This window comes from Geospiza fortis, unplaced genomic scaffold (genome assembly GCF_000277835.1).
Source record: "Geospiza fortis unplaced genomic scaffold, GeoFor_1.0 scaffold104, whole genome shotgun sequence".
NCBI classification, from domain to species: Eukaryota; Metazoa; Chordata; class Aves; order Passeriformes; family Thraupidae; genus Geospiza; species Geospiza fortis.
In genome coordinates, this window is record NW_005054325.1 from 4,943,576 (window position 1) to 4,959,000 (window position 15,425).

General features: G+C 42.5%; 1 protein-coding gene across 1 annotated transcript; it reads left to right on the forward strand.

The window, feature by feature from the left end:
* The first annotated feature begins 973 nt into the window (after positions 1–973).
* CD83 (CD83 molecule) lies at positions 974–13,837 on the forward strand. Its single transcript, XM_031056990.1, has 5 exons — positions 974–1,019; positions 1,143–1,273; positions 11,482–11,698; positions 11,814–11,917; positions 13,679–13,837. The coding sequence occupies exons 1-5, from the start codon at positions 977–979 to the stop codon at positions 13,835–13,837; spliced, it is 654 nt and encodes a 217-aa protein (XP_030912850.1). The 5' UTR covers positions 974–976.
* Positions 13,838–15,425: the final 1,588 nt, after the last annotated feature.

Genomic DNA, 15,425 nt, shown 5'->3' on the forward strand with positions numbered 1-15,425 from the left:
ATAGCTTCTTTCCATCATTATCTCAGTAGCCTAAAGACGGCAGCCACAAGCGTTTTCCAAAAATAACATCAGCAACTTTCAGTTTCAGGATTTGTAAATGCTTCTGTAATTAACCTTGGACTTCCTCAAGAATTCTCAAGGGTAAACAGCTCTCACAGATCACAGGGAAAGGATTTCCCCTCCCCCTCCAGATAGCTAGAAGGGATGTCCAAATGGTTCCTCTTCTGGGAGCTGCCTTGACTTTTTCCATGATGAAATTTTCCAGCATATAATTTGTAAAGTTATGTCACTCCAGATGCCTTTTTTTTTTTGCTTGAAAATATGCTAAGAAGAGATAATGTTCTACCTCATGTATACCTACCTGCAGAGTTAAATGCGTAGCTCTACTGAAATACAGTATGTTTGGCTCAGCCACGCTGTTAATTCCTGTTTTGCCCTTAGCCCCAAGTCAGTGTTTCCGTGGTGCTGTGACCTGAGGTCTTAAATGTGGTTTCAGAAGTGTCACATCATAAGGCCAACTTTTGCACAGGCACTGTGCTGTTAGAACTGCAGAGGGAAGGCTGAGAGGGGATTTTGAACGGGCAAGCCCTTTGCCCTGACATTTTGTCACTCAAGAGAGATTCACTGAGTGCTGGTTTTGATGGCCTTCACACCAACCCACAGCGCCCCTCGGTCAAACCTAACTCCGTTCAGATCAGTACAGAGGGGGAGAAAATGTGAAAAAAGGGAGATGAGTTACTACTACTGCAAGTGCTAGCAGAAATGGGAGTGACCTCACAGATTTAAGGGGAGGAGCCTTGGTTCATACATGTAGGGATTTTCCCTATGACGAAATCCTCAGGATAAGTCTGGGGGATTCCCCAGTCTGCCTTCAGAAATATCACTCTAGAAGCAGCCCCAGCTTCACTTTGCTCTCACAGCCCATCCTGCAGAGAGGCAGGCTGTTGCTGCTCTGTCATCTGAAGCAGTAAAAGCCATGTCTTTGGGAGTCTGTGCTCTGCTCATCATCCTGTGCAATGGTAAGTGGGCAGCAATTTTCCTTCTGGTCTTTCATGTTTGTTTTGTGGGGATATTTTTTGGGATGGCAGGAAGGATTGTGTAAGCAATCTCTTTTAAAGATGATGTGTACCTGTGCTTTGCAGTTTGGTGCTTGATCCATGGGACTTCTGTGATGATCCCAGATGTTGCTGTGAGATGTGCTGAGGACGTGGTGCTGCCCTGTAAAGCTCTTCAGGACTCCTCAATCTCCTACCAGACAGTGTCTTGGTATAAAGTAAGAAAAAAGCCTTAAGTTACTTGAGCAATCTGCTTTGCTTTCCTACCTGATACTGGCTTGTCTTGTACAAAGTGAGTTGTTTCCTGCAGAGGAATCCTCCCATTAGTGCAGCAGAGAGAAGGCAGCACTGCAAATCTTTGAGCTGACCATGGGGAACAGGCCTTTTCTGTATCATTTGAGATAGGCTATTTGAGCATGATTCCCTGAATTGCTCTTGGCCTGCTTTTCTATCTAATTATTGCTGGCTTCTGTGGATCAAAATTCAGGTGATGCCCCAGGTACAACCTGCCAAATACTACTCCAAAGAGGAGTCTTCCAGGATTTTTTTCAAAGCAAAAAATGGAATTTAAGCCTCGCAACATCAGTGATATTGCTCTTGTTTAATCCCCTGAAAACAGGAGATGATTTTTCCTTTGAAATAGAAGAACAGAAAAAGTACTCGCTATTCTTTAGGAAGATTTGACTAGTGGGGTGGGCATAAGGGCAGAGTGTGAGCAGAAGGCAGATGGAGAGCTAGAAATTCTGAGTTATCTCTTTGCAGTCATGAAGTAAAAATCGCATCTTGACTGCTCTGATCCAGTTTCTCTCTCCAGAGCTGGAGAGCCCTGCTGACCACCTGTGTACAGAAGGGTTTACAGGAATCAATTAGCTAATGAGTAGAAAAGTCCCACTCAACATTACCAAGATGAGATTTCTAAGAGAGGTAGAATTGCCCAGTGGTGGAAGAGGCAGCACCATAAATTTGCACCTCAGTGCAGAGCTTCAGCTTGTGGTGTGAGCCAAATTAATGGGGGAATAAAGGAAGGTTTTGTTTTCCTCCATTCCCCACTCCCAGTCATACACTCCTGTTCCTTATCATGGGCCACTCCTGGCGGTCCTCTTGTTATCTGTTAAGTCAACTCTCTCTTGGTTGTTATAATAGTGGAAAATCGAACTGTGAATAAACACATTTTGTGGGTTACAGAGTTGAATTACTTTCCCATGTGATGGCAGAGCAATGTAAGGGAAGAGGAAAAACCCTTTTTTATGGGTGTTGAAAACCGTTAATTTATCTCTGCCGGAACCTAAAGCCACAGCCTTGGCTTCTCAGCAGTTCTGTCAGATACAGTTTTAAACTAATTTCCTACAGTAAACCAACAAACAGTGTTTGCCATTAGACACGGCTTCTGAGGTTGAAACTTGAAATGCACCTGAGTTTCATTGCTGGTACAACAGTGAGCATCTGCCTACAGACCAGATGGCAACTGCACCTCACAAGAGCTGTTGTGAACATCTGACTGCCAACCCACCAAGTGCAACATCTTCTTCCAAATTGTTGAACAAAGCACAGGTGGTAAACAGAGAGGAGAGAATAATGCTTTTGGTTGAATTTTACTATGGGATTTGGAATATGAGTCAACTTATTCTTTTTTGTTTTCTGCCTCAAAAACTGGATAAGGATCTATATTTTCCATCCAGATATGTGCTAATTATTGAAGGCTTCCTTTCTCCCAGTATCTGGGAAGGGCAGAGAGTTCATGGAAGGCAAACGATGCCGTCTGGTGGACCTGGAAGAGTTGAGAAGTGGTAGGGGGTCGGGAGGAATAAACAGAGAGGCTGACTGGACCCCAGAATAGTCTCCCTCATAGCAGTGTTGGAAGTCAACAAAAACAAAAACAGGCTGAAGTGTGGGGATACTCCAGAAGTATGTGCTTCTCCAAGTTCAGTGGGAGCTGGGAGGGCCAAGCAGCAGACAGCAGCCAAAAGCCATTCCCTGATGGAGAAGTATAAGGAAAGCCTATAAACCCAATTCTGTGTTGCCTTGTGGCTCTTTGCAGTTCCACCTGGGCACAAAATGACTGCAGAGGCACAGGAGGGTGGTATTTGATGATGCCTTTTGTGGGAGCCCTCTCTAGCGCTGCTTCCCCTTGCAGCAGCAGTCATGCTGTCACAGTCTAGACTGCCACTGCATGTCCCCTGCCCTGTCCCTATAACCCTCACTCCCTCCATGGTCTCCTTGCTCTTCCTGCTTCAGCTGCTTGGCTCAGGAAAAGACTGGGTTTCCAGTGTCCAGCATGACAGAACCTTGCACTTATTTTCTCTGCTGACACAAAAAGTAACAAAAGTCTGGCTATTGTCAGCTCTTGCCACAGTCCTCAGGGGCTGATGGCACCAACCATCTGTGGATGGCAGTCTTCTCTTTGCTTGTCCCACGAGAGAGGTGGGAAGTGGGGACAGGCAGGCAGTGACGCCAGCCCAAGACACAGCTGCAGCCATATTAGGAAAAGCAGAGCACCACATCTAAAAAGCTTGACTCTCCATGGGGAAAAGCAATCTAGGCTCAGTGTGTTGTGCTGAACAAGCAATACCTCTACTTATGGGGCTAGCTAAATAGGCAGCAGCTTGGAGATCTTTCTCTCCCCTCTCTACACTTTGGCTCTGTGCTGCTGTCCCCACTCAACACTGCAAAGGAGGGTGAGGGAATGGTGGAGCGTGGCTGGGCTACTCAACACAGGTAATTACTCTGTTATTTAAAAACAACTACTGAAGGATTAATCAATAAACACCACATATAACCCCAAAGGACTAATTAAAAGGTAATTCCAACAAATTGTATGAAATTTCAGGCTGTAAAGTTCAAGCAGCTGTTAGGTGAAATCTTTTGTATGAGGTCACTTTGAACTGTGAAGTAAATGCAAGCAATTAACCTTTGCTTCTGCTGCTTAAAAAAAATGATGGTGGCAATGTTATGGTGCTGCTTGTGCAGCTGTTTGCACAGGGTGAATGGTCTGTGAGCAAACCACTCCCTCCCACAGGCATTTCTGTGTGCTCAGACCAAATAAGGGCCAGTTTGTTACAATTGGCTAAATAAAAAAAAGGTTGTAACTTAAAAATATTTGCTGTATGGAGAAGTACTTTTATAATGTAGTTAATGTTCTGGTGTCAAAATCCAACTGGGTGTAAAAAAAGGTTTGCATTCAATTCCTTTGCTTTTGCTAATGTCTCATACTCCAAAAAAAAGGCATGGATGTGTTTGACCTACTGTGCATCAAGGATTATTGGAGCTAATTATCCTCATGCAGGAAGTCACCTGTGTAAGTAGATCTGTGCAGAATCAGGACCACAGTCAGTCAGCTCAGACAAAATGATTTTTACTTAAAAATATATGTAGTAGGCTGGCTGAACATGCTGGGAAGAAGGTAGAGCACCAAGTCCTCTTCCAGCCTGGTGCAGCTCTCCTTCCATTCAATATAAGGCCACGGAAAAGAATTCATAATTATGATAGTCTTAAAGTGTGGTATGTTTTTAGGAGTGCTGGGCAGCCTGCAAGCCATAAACCCATATATGAGCAGTGTGGAAGTTTGCCAGCTGAGAACTGGAAACTAGGTCTTTTTTGCCTAAGCACCTAGGCACTGGGAATTGTCTATGGAAATGCTGGTTTGAATCACTACAGCCCACCTACTAGACAGGAATCTGAGTAATGAAACTTTACTTACCTTTCTGCCTCGTAGGGCTATTGAAAACTGAGCAGTTTCTCTTTGTGAAGTACGCTGAAAATGAGAACCACTTTGTAGACCCTCATAGTTATCACTTTATATCCAGTTTGAAAATCAAGTTTAAACACACACAAATGAAGTCCCAGTAGATATTACACTATTTTCCTCATGTGATAGCCAGAAGAGTCCTAATCTAAAATAAATCTCGAGGATGAGGAAAGAAAGCTGTGCTTCAGTGGAGAGAAATCTGTTAACTTTATTGCACTTCCTTGAAAAATATAAAATTGTGGCAGAATAAGAGGAGGAAGTCATATTACAAAATAAGAATAAACAGTTTAGACATATAATATTGACTGCACCTTCCTTCAAAGGAAACTACTTTTGCTAAAAGTGCATAGCTGTGATTTATTAGCATAGGTAAATATTTGCTAAATTACTTCAGCCGAATTTCTAACCTACGCAAAGAAATGCAGTCCAATGCTTCTCAGACATCTATTCATCCCCAAGTAGCTTCATCACATAATAATTTAGACAGGAAGGGATCAGTGGAAATGATTTCATGACCAAAACAATTCTTTTGTCTGACATGAGCTAAGGCTGGATGCCCTTAGCTAAAAAAAATAAAATGAAACCAAGCCAAATCAACTAAACAATAGTTTAGCTGTTTAGTCTGTGTGAGTGAGTCAAAGGGCTTTTCCAGCTGGCTCATGTATCACACATAGTTCCTTCACTGTTGTTTTGGTGTTGGATTTTAGATTTTCTTTCCTCATCTCCCCCCTGCTCTCCCCATTTTTTACAGCACGCTCAGAGTTCACTCACATGTGACCACAATTTATGTCTGTTATTTTCAAATTTAACTTTGGTATCTCTACATGACACCATATAGGAACCATATGGATACACCATTAGCACTAATCAAATATGGAAGCATTTTTTTTGTGCCGAAAAATACACCTATTAAGCAGTTTCAGCTCAGTTGTGTTTCATTATATGTTGGCTATTGGACATTGCCAGAATTCTATATATTTTGCTTCAGAAAATAAATTCCTTCTGGCCTTACGTAGATTTCTAGCTCTCTATAACAGTCAGAAATTTCAACTTGGCCATTATGCCTGGTATGATTTTAAACAAAACCATTTTTTCAATTATCTCACCCTCACCAGAAAATAATCTGATGTTAATATGTTCCACCTTTAAACTGACATCAGTTTTGGAACTCAAAAATTTTTGCTGAAATAAAATATTTCTTTTATGGGAAAAGTGGTTTATATTGGCACTTTGATTTACCTGAAGACAGAGTACTACTTTAGTGTGGGAAAAGTTTGATGAGAAAAGTTATTTAATGAGAGCAGAGAACATGAGTTAATGTGAGAACTGCTCACTTGTGCATGTTTATGATAAAATTAAATATTAATTGATTAGTTGGGTGCAAGCACTACAGCAGGGGTGAATTGCCATTTGTAGGGTATTGCCATGTAATGCTGAAGCAGTTTTCAAAACAATAGCTAAAACCTAGCCAGCTAGAACTGAGCAAAATGTTCCTCCTCATTCCACTACCTTGTTTTTAGTTCTCTGAAAAAGAAACATTTGCTGAAGGGCACGTAAATTTTGGGGGCCTAATTATTCTACCTACTTCTCATAATTCATACAGTCAGAGAACAGAAATATATCAGTTCAGTTGTATTTTCAATCAAACATATCCCATTTTAATATCCACTGTTCTTACCAAAAAGCTCCAGGCTAGGAGAAACTTAATAGGAGTCAGTCAATTGACTAGAGAATATCTATGGGCAAATCACAACCTCTTTAGACCACGTGTTTCCAAGATTTTGAGAACTAGAATAATTTTCAATTCAACTCACTAAAACCTGACAATTAGAGCTCCTCAAGGCTTTGTCCAGTTTAGTCTTGAATATCTCAAAGGGTGGAAATTCCACACCCTGTCTGGGCAGCCCATTCCAGTGTTCAACCACCCCTACAGTAAAAAGGGGTTTTCTTCTGCTTAAGTGGAATTTCCTGAATTTCAGCTCATGCCCATTACCTCTTTTCTTGCCTCTGAAGGCCACTGAGAAGAGTCTGCCCTCAGTTTCTCTATCCCCCTGTTAATCAGGTTAAATCAATACTGATAATATGATCCTGAGCCGGGTGTCTTCCAAGCTGAACTATCTCTTCCGCCCTCTGCTCATGTCAGGTTCTCCAAGACATTATCCATCTTTGTGCCCCTTCATTGGACTCCCTCAGATCTGTCTCCCTTGGATCTGTCTTGCCCTGGGAGCCCAGCACTGAACCCAGCACTCCAGGGTGTGTCTCAGCAGGGACTGAACAGAGGGGAATGATCACCTCACTTCAGGCTCTGCTGAAGATATTCTGCCAGGTGATTTCTGAAAGTCTCCCATAGACATTGCTGAAGGACAGTGTATATGTGACATTGAACGTAAACTCATATTTCTTCATTTTTAAAATTCTCTTAATGCTTAGTTTTATGCAGATAGGTAGAATTTTATTGCCACAAAGTCCATGTTCCCCAGCAAAATTCTGGGGGAATTAACCCCCAGCAGATTGCAGGCCAACAAGGCCCTTTTTATGAAAATAGATTCAGTAGAATTTTCTACCTGTCCTCACACAAGTCATCATTTGCCTTTTGAATTTTGGTAAAGCCATTAGCAGAAAACATGGGAACAGAAATATTCTCCTTTTCTCCTCCATTTGGAGGTGGGGAGCAGGGGAAGCTGGCATGCTGCATTTTGTTCAGCAGAGAGTTGTAAGGGACATGAAACACAAATGAAATGTGAGAAGAAAAGATTTTTTTCACTGATTAAAGAAGGGTATGGTCCATACACAAGTGGATTGCTGTCTCTGGCAGTGCTTGCTTTGATCCTGCTAAGCTTGTGTGGAATTAATTGGGTAAAACCCCCAGCATTTACCTTGGGCTGTGGTATCACCTGGAGGACACTTGGCATGAATTAGAGCTGGTTTATCATAGAAGCTTTAGCTGCAAAATGATCTGTCTAGTGAGAGAATCTGCCAAGTAATTCACAGGAGGTGGCAAGCAAAGTGGCATTTTTGTAATTTTAATTAGGTTTGGGCTGGGAAAGACGTTATCTTGAATAGAGCAAGAGGCAGAACGATGACCTTACTGAACATCTCACGGACTTCCTTTTATACAGCTGGGATTTGAGGATGCACTCTGCAAATTTGCTCTGATGTTTTCTCCCTAAGTAGAGAATATAAAAAGGGAGCGGGTGTTTTGTTTTGTTTTGTTTTGTTTTTTTCTATAAAGATAACAGGAGATAAGATTGCTGTGGAAAAAGGCTTGGTTCAGGCATCAGAGAAAAGGTTGCTGTGACCTCTGAGTAGGGGTGGATGCACTGCCTGCAGAGGCTGGAAAAATGCCACCAGATGTCTCTGCAGCCTAAAAAATGTTTGGATGCTGCTGGGCACACAGCACGCCTGCACACTGCCTTGCCTGCCCTGGCCCTTCAGTAAAGAGGAGATTTAATGGAGGAAGAAAGGCGTGCAAACCCTGAATTAAACCCACACATGACCCCTTCCTCCTCCTTCTCCCCAGACTCGAGGTTCACAACGCCCATGTGGGTCACCAGTGGTTTCACAGCAAGTGATGGAGTCAGATTAGGCCACAAAGTAACTTTTTCTTCTTGTTTTGGGGAAAAGCATGCTGTTAGTGCAGTTTCATGACACCGCTTTGCCTTACACAGAGCATGTCTAAGGCAAAATTCTGACAGTCTCGTCTGCAGGGTCACCATCATTGTGCTTGCAGCAGCAGCCAAGTACCTTAAAAATTTTGGAGGCAATAATCAATCCTATCCCTCACTGTTCCCATGAAATAGGGAAGTTCAATCATTTACCCAAAATCTCACTTGGAATAAGTGCATGGTCAGGCATGGGATGCATGGACTTAATTGAGTTCTCCCTTTTAGGAGCAGTGCTGATTGCAATTGCATACAGAAAGATCAAAGTGTTTTCTCATTCCCAGATCTCAGCCACAAGAATCACACCACCATTTACCACCCAGGACACCAATTATTTATGCTGCCAGTAAATTAAAGGAAGAAACAAAACCAAAAATCCCTAAACAAATCTAATTTTTTGTGTGTAGCTCAGACTTCCTATCTGCAATTTAGGGCAATGCAAAGGATAGCCAGGCTGGTTCCTTTTATTGCCCTGTGGGCAGTTTTAAATTTCACTGAGGAAGGGGGTGGTAAGGGAAGGGAGAGTGGCAAAAATTAGATCTGAGGGAGGTCAACTATATCCACTTAGCTGCTATTGACCTAGTTGTAACCAGAGCTGAGCCCAGCCTGGGCATTGGAATTCCTCTGGCCACATCTCTGACAATGTGCAAGGCCTGAAAATACCTAAATCCCTGTAGCACAGTGAAGTCCCTGGGGCCTAAAAACCACCATACACACTGCTTGTCTTGTAGCTGCTTAGGGCAGAGTGTAGTAAGAAAGAGAAGCTGGGGTAAATTTACTAGGGGATTAAGAGAAAGATTCTTCCCTCTTTCTGGGTAAAGTGTGGAAAGCCCCAGGAAATTACTGCTCTGTGTTTCAGTTGATGCACTGAAAACCCCAAAACCTTTCTGAGAAAGAATCTTTACAATTAAGGAAATTTTGTGCTTTAGTCTCATTCCTCAGTTCCTGAAAAGTTCCCCAATTTGCAGCTTGTTTTACACCATTTTAGGCTACAAAAATAGCAATGTTGAAGGGAGTATCAGACCCTTACTTCTCTCCAGACTCTTGAGTGTGCTTTCCTCTTGCAAACACATGAAAGGGAAACCAGATACTCCTTGCCTCAGTATGAGAAAGTTGTGTTAATTTTAATAACTTACAGTGTAACTGTTATACCCCGATGCAGTAGCTATGCTCATAGAAAGTAAGCATATGACCCAAAAATATGTCTATTAAAATAATAATAATAAAAAGCCTTGGCTTACATTAGTTATACATTTGGCTGAAATGCTGAGCCTTGTACTTATGAGCTGGCTCTGGCTCTGCTGGTCCACAGAAAGATTGAATTCATTACTTGGGAAGCCTTTATGGAGGCCATGCTGCCTTGAATCCCAGGGAGCAACTTGGATGAATAAGAATGGACACAGGCTAATTCAAACCCTTCTTCCACCTTTCAAATCAACTTAGTGATTTCTCTCTTCTTTGTGGTTCCCAGCCAATTGTCATTTTCAGTGCATTCTATCGCCCCGCAGTACGAACTGTTCTGGGAATACACTTCATTCCTCCAGCAGCCTCTCAGCAACGCCAAGGAATGTAGCTCTTCTGGTTACAATTAAGAAATTCAACATACAAATGCTCCCCAAGTGCACCAGAACCTGCTTGTGACCTTCACACAACTGAATCTGAAGGAGTCAAAGCAATTTTTCGTTCCTTGGTTCCAGTCATGAGAGGAAGGGAGGGAAGTGGGGTGGGGGGAAACCTCCATTCCTCCAGAGAGTCAGCATGGTTTCAGGGATCAGCTACATAGAAACTGGCACAGGGAAGTGCAGTTTCCAGGACTGCATTCCCACAGGGAACTCTGGGCTGCGGAGCCGCTGGGAGGATGCCAGCCTGTGCTTGGCAGAGCCCTCGTGCAGTGGCACACTTGCTGGGTCAGCAGGTTTAATTGTCACCACTGCATGGCAGAAGGTGTGCTGGCAGGGCAGGCACAGGCAGCAGTGGAGCCTCCCTGCCTGCTGCCATGCTCTCCTGGGCACCTCTGGTCCCCAGGGTCACTGCTAAGCACCTGGTAGGGCTGCCTCTTGCTGCCTCTGCTCCATCCCCATGGGCTGAACTCTTGGTCTGAACTCTTCTGGGGCCTCTGCATGGGCCCACTGAGAGCAGACTCTACCTCTGCCTTCTGTCATGTTGCTGCCCAGGTGTGTGGGGGTACCAGTTGCTGGTTTCTCTGGGTCTGGATTGAAGGCACTTGAGACAGTAATTCATATTTGGACTCAAGTGTTTGCTATTTCTTATCAGTAAAACAGTCTCATTACTGTGAGTTTGGCAGCTTTTCATTAGCAAGGCACAAAATGGCTAACAGTGTCTTGTTACAAGGTCTTTGAAGACTAAACTATCCAATTAAGGACTGACACCTAGATTATTTTCCCTTTTAACCCAATAACTGATCCCTGGAAGCGCGCAATGCAGACTTTTCTGCCCAATTACAAAATGCCACCCAAACCCATGAAGAGGAAGGAAGAAGCATGAAGAAGAAACCCAGGACAACACCCTGTGCCCTCCATCTTGCTTCCATTCTCAACATATTAAAAATCCCAAAACCTAAATTTCTCACCAAGTGTTACACCTGCATTACTCTCTATAATCTCTTTCACACTTTTGTGGATTCTATTTTATCTTGATGTCTAGGAAAGTTTCTCCATGAATGAGGGTCAAAGTCAGTGCTCCCCTGGGGCTCAGGGCCCCCCAGAACAGACAGAGAAATATTCCCAGTGCCCTGGGTTTCCACACAGGTGAGGCAGCTTAAGAAGTTATTACAGAATAGTTCCATAATTCCTATTTATAGATAGAGTCCATTTAAGCAAAACCCCATATACTTTTGGATTGCAAGGATGAACATATTAAATGGATTTGTGTTTGTGCTCCCTCCTGCCTCTCTTCAGGCTCTGCATTTTCAGCCATAAGCTGGCTTTAAAATTTTCTTTACCCTAAAACTGAGGAAGACACTGTTGCTCAAGAAGAGAAATATATTTGTGTTTTCCAGATGGCTGGAGACAGCGAAGGAATAGCATGGGAAGTCCTTGATATGGAATCTCATTTTCCACAAGAAGCTGGGTGGTCCTTGGAGTTCTCCAATGACACCTCCTTTTCACTGAGGATCAGGAATGCGACCGGCCGAAGCAGTGGGACGTACAAGTGCACTCTGGGGGAGCAGAACGGAGAACGCAATCTCAGCAGCACAGTCACATTAAAAGTAACAGGTACAGTGCAGAGCTTTGACTGTCCCATACTCCACGTGGCATGTCAGGAAGGTAGCAGTTTTAAAATATTTCACAAACACCAGAGCAATATAACCCATATTGCTTTACATTTTAGGTTGTCCTGGAATAGAAGAGGACAAACTAAAAAAATACAAAGGCGAGCTCTTCATGCTGACTTGCCTTGGGATTTTTTACTTGCTGCTCATCTTCTTTACTTGCGTAAGTAATTTTCTTTCTCATAAGCAAAGCAACAATACCAACCAAAATACCCCCACTCATTTTCTCTGCTAGCACTGCTTTAACACAGCTGGTCTGAAGTTGGTGTCCATACTTGGTTTATGATTAAATTCAGGTACACAAGGATGGAGTTCCAAAGAGAGCGAACTGCACTCTGATCTAACTCAGTTTAAACTCAAACTATCAGTTATTTTCCTGCACTCTCACTGCTCATTTCTGCTTCCAGTTACTCTGTGTAAACTACTTATCAGTTTAAGGGCATGGCAATAGGTCTTCTGGTTTAGTACCTGGGAACAGTATTTGTCCAAGATGGAGGCACAGACCCCTAGGAGCCCTTCCCCACCTGTGGAATTACTTCATGTGGTGGCATGATGGACATGTCCAAATCCACCTGCTTTTTGCCTCAGTTTCCACACTGGTAAATTGGTGTCAACCCCATTTCAGATGAGCATTTTTGTGAAGTCATGTCTTTCTTGTTGAACAGACATTTTTAAAATACATGGAGAAAAATCTCACTGGGGAGTTTATCCGTGCCTTTACTGCTGGGTGGTAGTTCTGGGAAAGAAAGGGAGAGGAAGTACATGGGAAGATCACTCCACAGAAGAAAAACTATGCTTTGGGTGCAGTGGCAGTGAAGTCACCTGGCTCAGAGGTAGCAGGAATCTTGGGTACCAGTACAGTGCATCACTCGCTGCATTTGTAATAAAAACAAAACCAGAACCACCCCCAGCATTTTGGGGGGTCAGATTTAACTTTTGCTGCCTGTTTCATACTTGCCTCCTTGTTTCGCTCCTCAGCAGATGAATCATAACTGTTGATCAGAGTGTATCTAATTAGCTGTGCTAAATGTAGCTTTCCATGTATCTTCAGGGAGCAATTAAATTTATGCCTGTCTCTTTTTTAGATTGACAATTCTGTCAGTAATTTGTGCCATTCAGACGAAAGTTTGATGAGATAAATCTTGTAGGAATTTGTTAGGATGGAAGCATGAAAGCAAGGATATCACTCAGAAGAGACAGATGCCTCACGTTCTTCTCAGTGTCCTGAAAGAATTTCAGATCTCTACAGAAATCTCTCCTCCCCTTACCAAAAAAAAACCAAAAACCCAGTCCCAATTTTAGTGGTGCAGTTATAAAAAGCAGAGCTGTGTAGTGAAGACAGTCACTGTGGTGGAATTACGTGTATCTTACTTTTGGGTGAGGCCCCATCTCAGATATCAACCTAGCTTTCATCAAAATTTAATATCGACCTGATCTCACAAGTGAGGTTCATTATTTAAAATGACTGTTAAGTTCCTACAGGTTGCCTTGTTCTCTCTTCTTTAGTGAAGATTGTGCCTTATCTCCACTAAACTCAACAGCAGCATTCACTTTAGAACTCGTGAATTGGCAGGACTGGGGCTTTACTTTGACAATTTGATGAAAATATTTCAGGCACTGGCTTGCATTGAAGGCAGGTGGAAGCACACTTGCAATACCTTGATGCAAGGCCTGTTGAGATGAAAATGTGAATCAAATATAAAGTTTCTTTTTCGACTGAGGCTTTTGTCCTACAAAGTTAATTGATTTAGCAAGAAACAGCAGCTTTTATTGGTACTGGGTGCTTCCAGTGACAAAAAAATGGGAAAGGTGTAATGAGCTAGGGTTAGCAAAGAGAGAAAGGAAAACCTTCAAAAGTTTTTTTTTTAATTGTCTTTCATAGGAATTCTCAGTTTTAAGCTGTCCTTTGTGTTTTCTCTTTTAGACATGTCTAAGAAAAGAGAGTATGTCTCCCAATTACCAAAAAACCAGACCACATATGAAGCACATGCTTACCCTCATCAATGTACGTGAAATAACAACTTTCCAGCATTTAAACAGTGACAGCACTTGCAGAAATGAGCCTACTTCAAGTTCTGTCTAAGCTGAAGTTGATGGCACTGTGGACTCATCAGTAAACACAAGCTGGATGGCTGAGTGGTATGGAGAGGAAATAAATGATAATATTTATGGTCTCTTCAGAACAGCCTGAAAGTATAGGTACCTTGTCTGTGATCTGCTTGTGCTGGACAAGCATTTGACAAGCACTGTTATGCACTACAGTAACTTTTGAGAGTTAGTCAGCTAAAAAATACCTTTACAGCTACACAACATGTTACAATGCTGTTATGAGGTTGGTATCAACTTTATTTCACTCTGCTGTGAAGCCCAAGAATATGCTTTTAACATGAAGACTGAGTTGTAGGGAGGCCTTGGCTGTGCAAAGCCAGCAGATGAAGCTCTTCGCTGGACTGATATCTCCCACCTTTCTGAAGCAAACACAGCAGGTGCTGTGGTATGAAAAGAAATGTGTGCAGGGCTGTCTCTGATCTGAGCATGATCCTGGATGAAGTTCTTTTGCTGCAAATGAGATGTAATCCATCATGTGATGTTCAAGTAGGCTGAAGAGGTAACTTCATGCTCTTGCACTGGAAGGATCAAAGCAACATTCACTATTAAATCTTAGAGTGACAGGCTGAGAAGGAAGATTTTCTCAAAGTCTCTCTGGACTGAATGGACTTTTTATTTCAGCAGGAAAAATAGGGACATATTTTTCAGATTAATCTATAGGAAGCTTCAATGAGACTGTTAATCTCAAATAAGAATGAAGAAGACTGTGATATTAAGGACATGTAAAAATGACTTATTGTGTGGTTTACAGAACATGGAGCCAAACATAGGCAACACTTATGTCAGTCAAATTACATGAGTGAGAACCAAAGCCATGACTTGGAAGAAATAACCAACCATGTGTTTGGGATGTACTGAGTTAGCTTAGTATGGGATACAGGAGTGGAAGATGGGACATATGAGCTTTTGGTGTTGGCAGTGTATGTATGTGAAAAAAGGACATGAGAAAAGCTGAATTCAGGCACACCATGAAGGGGAGAGAAGATTTGTTCTTGTGGACCAAACTGCAAGTGATCCTAGGCTCTGAATCCAAGGAACCTTCCTCTATTGGATTGCTAGTGCGGAAGGTGAAGGAAGAGGACTCTAAAGTGACCGTGGTTCAGGCTATAATGTCAGAATTTGAGCCCAAACATCAGAACTTGCACACCCTGAGGAGCATAGTCTTAGAAAAATACTTCAAGAACTGACCAGCAACATTAGAATTTTTAATGCAGTTTGGAATTCCAGACTGTCCAGGTAGACAAAAAGATCTTTCTGTAATCCTTTGACTAATTTTGAAGTGTTGATGGGAAGAAAGCTGTACATCATTCAGCACTGGCTCTGGGAGCAGGGTAGATGTCTGCATTGCTGGAGTCCAAGAGGCTCCTGACCAGAATGACTTATAGTTACAAGGGATATGCAAATTGCCTAGAACATAGTAAAGTAATTCCACATTGCTTTTTTTTTCTGTAATTTTTACATTTAAATGTGTGTAGGATACTTGAAATAAAAATTCAGAGATAACCTACCATTTGGTTTTGTGTGCTACATTTGGCAAATAAACCCAGGAAAACTCCGTATCA

Coding starts and splice junctions, on each gene's coding strand:
- CD83 (XM_031056990.1), top strand. CDS start 977: ATGTCTTTGGGAGTCTGTGCTCTGCTCATCATCCTGTGCAATG. Junction 1,020..1,142: donor GCTCATCATCCTGTGCAATG/GTAAGTGGGCAG, acceptor TGTGCTTTGCAG/TTTGGTGCTTGATCCATGGG. Junction 1,274..11,481: donor AGACAGTGTCTTGGTATAAA/GTAAGAAAAAAG, acceptor TGTGTTTTCCAG/ATGGCTGGAGACAGCGAAGG.